Source organism: Pomacea canaliculata, linkage group LG7, assembly GCF_003073045.1.
Source record: "Pomacea canaliculata isolate SZHN2017 linkage group LG7, ASM307304v1, whole genome shotgun sequence".
Classification (NCBI taxonomy): Eukaryota; Metazoa; Mollusca; class Gastropoda; order Architaenioglossa; family Ampullariidae; genus Pomacea; species Pomacea canaliculata.
Window position 1 is genome coordinate 14,511,012 of NC_037596.1, and position 6,570 is coordinate 14,517,581.

At 35.8% G+C, this 6,570-nt stretch overlaps 1 protein-coding gene across 1 annotated transcript in view; it reads left to right on the forward strand.

Annotated features, from left to right (window-relative positions):
* The window catches only part of LOC112568090, a 9,598-nt gene extending 3,341 nt beyond the window's left edge, over positions 1 to 6,257 (forward strand). Inside the window, exons 5-15 of the mRNA XM_025245189.1 lie at positions 93 to 344; positions 729 to 826; positions 1,194 to 1,373; positions 1,494 to 1,630; positions 1,756 to 1,870; positions 2,394 to 2,483; positions 2,734 to 2,911; positions 3,131 to 3,214; positions 3,450 to 3,518; positions 3,953 to 4,042; positions 4,411 to 6,257. Of these exons, the coding sequence (XP_025100974.1) occupies positions 93 to 344; positions 729 to 826; positions 1,194 to 1,373; positions 1,494 to 1,630; positions 1,756 to 1,870; positions 2,394 to 2,483; positions 2,734 to 2,911; positions 3,131 to 3,214; positions 3,450 to 3,518; positions 3,953 to 4,042; positions 4,411 to 5,015 (1,898 nt within the window). The 3' untranslated portion in view covers positions 5,016 to 6,257. The remainder of the gene's footprint in view (positions 1 to 92; positions 345 to 728; positions 827 to 1,193; positions 1,374 to 1,493; positions 1,631 to 1,755; positions 1,871 to 2,393; positions 2,484 to 2,733; positions 2,912 to 3,130; positions 3,215 to 3,449; positions 3,519 to 3,952; positions 4,043 to 4,410) is intronic.
* The last annotated feature ends 313 nt before the right edge of the window (positions 6,258 to 6,570 follow it).

Consider the following 6,570-nt stretch of genomic DNA (forward strand, 5'->3'; position numbering starts at 1 on the left):
CAATGAGAATATGTTGCATAATATTTCTGTAAGGGTAGAACAGTATCAAATACGAAAAGCACTTTTTTATGTTCTTCCCTTTATTATTATAGGCAGAGCTCACCAAATCAAAGTGCAGTTTTGTGAATGTGAGCCAGAAGCTGTAACGTTAGTTAGAAATGGGTTATGGCCATCAACTCCGAAGAAGCCAGAGACAGCATTCTGCATGAAACTAATGGAGCTATGCAGAATGCTACAACTAGAAGGGCAAATGTCTCTGCAGAAATTTTGCAATGCATTAGAGCGGAGGACAACATTTCTGCACAGTCACAGCAGGGACTACAGAAACCTGTATAAGGCACTGGGTAAACATGCTATCATATTTTGTCACAGCATGACAACAGCAACATGTACAAGACTTGGTAAACACATCATCATATGTTGTCACAGCAGGGATTACAGAAACATGCACAAGACATTTGGTAAACATATCATCATACGTTGTCCAACAAGTCTAACTTGCAAGAAACTACTCATGGCATATTGCTTACTGACTCCATAGAGAACTGTATCAGTGCCACTAGACCTCTAGTCAAGAAGTGCGACAGTTTCATTTTATGGATGTAAATATAGTTTAATTATAAGCGTTATAAGCCAATAATTTCAGTTTACATTATTTGGAAAGTATGGACAGAATAAGTGGATTGTGAAAATGATATTTTATATGTTTGTTTAATGGTTTATTGCAGGTAACACAATTATAGAATTTCACCATCATCAGGTGTTGTGTCTTGAAACAGCTCATGCCCACGAATTACTGGGCAAGAAGTGCCCAATATGTAGCCTGGTATGTTGTAAGGGTTAATGATTTGGCATTTGAAGAAATATTTAAACACAGTTGCTGTATTCTGCAAACAAAAACACCCACAAAAGTTTATTTACACTTTATTTGTACCTAATATTTTCACATGGTGGCAATTTAAGCTGTTTAAGATATGCCTAATCTATGCACATCCGTTTCTTGATGTTTTGATATAAAGAAAATTTATTAACATTGTCTAATGCCTACTGATAATTAGGAGAATTTTCAAAAACATATCTTTTATTTCATGATGCAAATACACTTTTGTTTACATCATTAAAAAACATGTAAAATGTGGTACACATGTGTAATACTAACAGTAACAATAAGATTATGGTCTATTTTTTCACAGAAGCCAGAGAGACGTGTTATCTCGATGGATGCTAATTTTGGGCTTGTGCACAAGATGAATTCTGGATTTGGACCTGGACTTGAACATGCTAGATTTAGTGTGTTTTGTCCAGATGATGATGTCAGAAACTTTGTCAACACTCATCATGAGGCAACATCGAAATCAAGTAGCAAATCTTCGGTGTGCACTATAATCTTATATTCTTTGTATTTCTTAAATTACTCTTTAGTGCAATATATTTGTATATGTGCTTTTATGCAAATAGAAGTTATTGACTATGACTGACTACTTTCATTGCAGGAATGTTCAAATTTTCAAGCAGGTGATCTTGTCAGGTCAAAAAACAAAAATGCAAAACTGGACATCAGAGGAGTGTTTGGTGCTGTGTGTCAACATGGTTTCCCTCTGCATTTTGTGAATATGCAGCATGGAGAGAGGTAATAAACTTAATAAATAAATATAGTAGATATCATAGTATGAATAGTCTCCGAATGTAGAGTTGCTACTAAATATGAGACAACAAATCAATTTGATGAAAAGTGTTTTTTTGTAATCATTCCAGATTTGGGTATCCTGTATATATTTTACAACGAATTGCTGCAGAGCAGCTTTTCACAGCTAGTACAAAACAAATTGTGATGTACGATGTTGCCTGCTCACTGCAGACTCATATAACAGTAAGTGATCCACCTGTATGATGTGAGACTGCACTAAATGTCTAATTTTTGCATGCATTCTGATGTAAACAGGCTACTTATTGTGTGAAAGAATCTAGGTACTACAGTAGCTGAGTGGCTTTTAAGTACTAGAGTGAAGGTTATCCAATAATTCAGCGACAAAACATTGTGCCATATGTAAGTTAAGAAAGAGTACATACATTGTTCTTTTCTTTTTATGTTCATGTAGCTGTGGTTGTGCAGTGGATAGGTGTGATGGGCTTATATTTTTTTGGCAAAAGTTTTATTGTCAACTGTCAAAACAATGATTACATTAGATGAGTGCCTATGAGTCTAGACAATTGAAGAATGACATACTCTGCATTAATCTCTGTGTGAAATTTCAATCAGTACTTTATTGGATATGCCGTATTTCTTTATAGTTAAAAGAGTATGATTGTGACAGTGGAATCAGTCTGATTTGTGACTCTACATAAAACTAACTCTCAAAGGTAATTTTCTCTGTTTCATTTGTCTTCAACAGAAGCATTCTCAACTATTTGGACAGCTGTCTGAAAAATTTAGATTTGTTGTTCCTGTGTTTCACAGCTTTGCACATATAACACAGTGTCAGGTAAGCCTTATGAAGTTATCAAGTTATCAAGCTGTGTTAGACTCTTCCTTTTCACGTTAAGACAAGGCTTGTGCATAATCTTGTCTTGCTTTAAAGTCACTACATTGCAAGTTTCTATCCAGACGAAAAGACTGAAGACTTTTTTTGGTTAATCTTATATATTTTTTTAGAATATTACTGATACATGTAGCTTCCAGTATCACTTGCAGTGCTTTGTATGATGAATGTCATATGTTTCTTGCTGTTGTAGATGACAAAAGGACAGCGCTTTTGCGAGGGCACAGGATTAATAGATGGTGAAGCTATGGAACGCTTATGGTCTTTCCTCCGCAGATTTGCGTGGAGTAAAGAAATGACTTTGCCCAACAGGCAAGATCTACTAAGCAGTGCTCTGCTACACTATGCCAGGAGGATTTTTGTGTCATTAGGTAATTCTGTATAACTGCTAAGTATCTCAAAAGAAACTAATGCGAAAACTTGAAGTACAGAAAATAAGCGCATGCAATAAATTTTCCTTTTGCTAGATCTCCTTTTAATTTTTTGAATCGTATATATTTACCATGTATTTTGAGTGCTTTTGGGGAAGTTTTTGACATGTTGTCCAAATTACCGTAATGAGAACCTTTTTACTTTTGTGTCTTCTGTAGCTGACACACTGTCTGTAAGACTCAAAAAGGCAAGGGACACGCAGGCAAAAGCCAAAGAGATTATCCATGAGGTTGAAAGCAAGTGTAAGGGTGTAGTTTATATTTCTAGTTCCACAAAGCATCAAAGAGAATATGCAAAACCCTCTCCATGTCTATATGCCTGTGCTGTTTTATTCATTCCATGTTGGTTCCAAGCCCCCTTCTGGTAAAGATGAGTTTGTTGGATATAATATCTGGACAAAGTTAATCAACACTCAGAAGTAATATTTGTAGTAGTCTTTCCAAGAGTGGTGGTAATGCATCAGACATTTGTTTTCAGATAGAGGAACTGCTGCAGAATGGCTGCACAAGCTGAAGGATACTATATCAACAACCAGTGGTCATAGAGGTATTATATCACCACTCACTGTGAAGAAACTTTAAAAAAGTATAATACTGTGTTATGTTGCACGGTAAATCTTAGCAAAATGAGCCCTATATGTTCATGTGCAACACAGTCATAGTATGGAAAGGTGTTACAGGCAGCTAATGCATTGTTGACTTATAATAGATGAATGTTTTTAGTAGTTTAAAAATATATAAAGCTTGTCTTCATATAATTAAAGGTGGGTGCTTTTGTCGTAAGGTTTGTAAATAGATGGATGCACCTGTTGATTTGTAGTTAGAGCCTACCATGTGCAGTGCTGAAGTTTTATTAGCAAGATTATAACCAGCATTCCTACGAGTATTGTACAATAACACTTCTTAGTTGTTTTTGTGTTAAGTAAAATATGATAAGTTAAAAGCTGAATATAAGTCGACATTATTTGTCATTTTTTGCAGAAAGCTCTACCTCTGATTCTCTGCTTGAGAAAGCGAGGAAGCTGTCAGCTGAGCGGCAGCAACTGCTGGGACTAAAGAGACGCTATGCTGGTGTGTAATTTATTCCTTTCCTTGAAATGGTTACTGTGTTGGGTTAGTATTTTGGGAAAAGACAGTCCCATGGTACAGTGCTTGCCTTCACTTTGAGAGGATTAGGTATGAGAGGTTAATATCTCATGTCTGACTGATGCCTGTCCTCTGTGTATGCCACTTTTCACTGGATTACTATGAAAAGGCATTTGTTTCATCTCTAACATTATGAAATCCCAAGTGAATATTAGGTTGGAATACAAGTGTCATTTTGCAAAATACTTTTCTGCTTTTCAAGCAGTGCCTGTGGATTCACAATTTGGTTCCATTAATATTTAATGGTAATTGTCACATTTGAAATTAAAAATCCAATATCTTTCATGTTACAGATGGACAAAAAATTGCCCAGAAAATTGCGAAGAAGCTGCGGACAACAAACACACAGCTGCAGTCTGTCATTGGGTCTTTAAAAAATGTATTTCCAAACATTTCACCAGCTGAATTTAGAGACCCAGAGTCAGCTCTGTACACTCATATAGCACCAGAACTGAACTCAGAGCAAGTGAGGGCAGCCAATTGTGCAGCAGACTACGATCGTGGGCAAGAAGAGGAACAGCGAATAATATATGATATTTGCCTTTTACAGCAGTGGCTGATGGAGCAAAATGTATCATTATGTCAGCCATCAGACTTAGTCAGTCGATATGACTGTGCCCTAAACCATGTTAAGTCTGTAAGTAAACATAAAGTGGAATGCCAGCTAAGGGATCTGCATGCCAAATGTAAGGAACAGCCAGGATTTTCGCAAGTCATCATTGACTACTCAGTCTCCAACCTACTGTCATCTTCCGCCTCCACTTGCCAGCCAAATTCTGATGACAACGAGGAATTGATAGATGTAATTAGTGAACTTAACTCAGATATTGAATCAGAATCTGATGAAGACGAGGAGGAGGAGGAAGAGGAGGAGGAGGAAGAACATTTTTTTCCATAAGTCTTTGACCTTTTACTTTCTATAGTCAGTCTACTGAGTTGGACAATTGATATGTTTATTGATAACATAAAGGTATTTAAGGGATGATAGCGTTTTTATTTTGCTTCAAAGCATTGCTACAATCAACATCAATGAAGTCTTCATGAATTCATTGCTACATTTTTGAACCAACAACAGTGTAATCTAATTCTTTTTTTTTTATTTTTTTTTTATTTTTTAATAGCAATGTATTTCATCCCATTTCTGGATGAACTTTTTGCCATGTGTGGAGTAGCAGAGCAACGTGTGCTTACTACAAATACCTTGTCATCAAATAAGTGTTAGCAAATGACATTTAACCTGTGTTATTTTCAACTGTGCAGCCTTCTTTCTCATGATATTTCTAGATAGAGCAAACAGAAATGCTGCAAATAACTTGTAGATGAAAATTTTTGGTCTTGATGTGGAACACACTTTAGTTTTAAACATGTGCTTTTCATCATTTGCATTATCAAGATATAGTGCAGTGAACTTGTAATTCTGGTGGTAAAATAGAATGCAAATTATACTGCACACAAACATGATTCAAAATTGTTTAACTACTGCCTGGAATGATAGGAACATTTTAAATATTTAATAACAGTCTTCCTGCTTCTCACAACAGCATTTTGTCATTGAATTATTCAGTTAACTCATTTCTTTTTCTATGCTGATGTTTGCAAATTCCCACCATACACCCAGCTTCCTCTGTGATGTAGGTGTGCCTTAGAAAATGAAATCGCATATTTTTGTGCATATTTTGCTTGCTGTGGTGTACTTCTTGCCTTGTAACCAGAATTTTTTACATGTCTTGTTATTTTCCCATAAGTTTGCACACCTATATTGATTGTAAGCTAGATTTATTTCTTCAGATTGTTATTGTCATTATTGACAATTTTTCATGGAGTTTTCATGCATTCTTACATGCACCTTTTGAATAACTGTCAAATTAATGAGATATAATAATGTCAAGTGGATCTGTTTCAAAGCACAGCAATCAAACCTGACCTTTTCGTGTTAATGAATGCCTGCAAAACCGCTATCCCCCATAATTCTCTTTCAGTTTTAACCACTTGACAAGAATCAACAAGTCTGGCCAAAATTTACACAAATAGTAAACACATTAATAATAAACACATTCTTACACATGGTTCCCAGGTCCTTGCAAGGTCCTTTTAAGTCCTTTTATATTGAATTTTCGCCGAAAGGCCTTTTAAGTCCTTTTATTTGCCATGCGGTCCTTTCAAATTCTCACACAGGTCCTTACATTTTCTCTGTGACCCTTTTAAGTCCTTTTATCGATAAAATATTACCACAAATTTATTTCCGGAGTCGACTTTGGCGCAAAATACCGACGATTTTTCGCCGCATGTTTGGTCTACACATCTGTACAACACTAGTTGCCCTTCCGTATTTGCAAAAAACACTCTTTTTTCAAAAGGTCTTTAGAAACTTACTCTTTCTTGAACTTTGATCTTCTAGTACTACTGTGCATAGCTCTATTTCTCTCTCTCTCTTCCCGTTAGAGTGTGTGTGC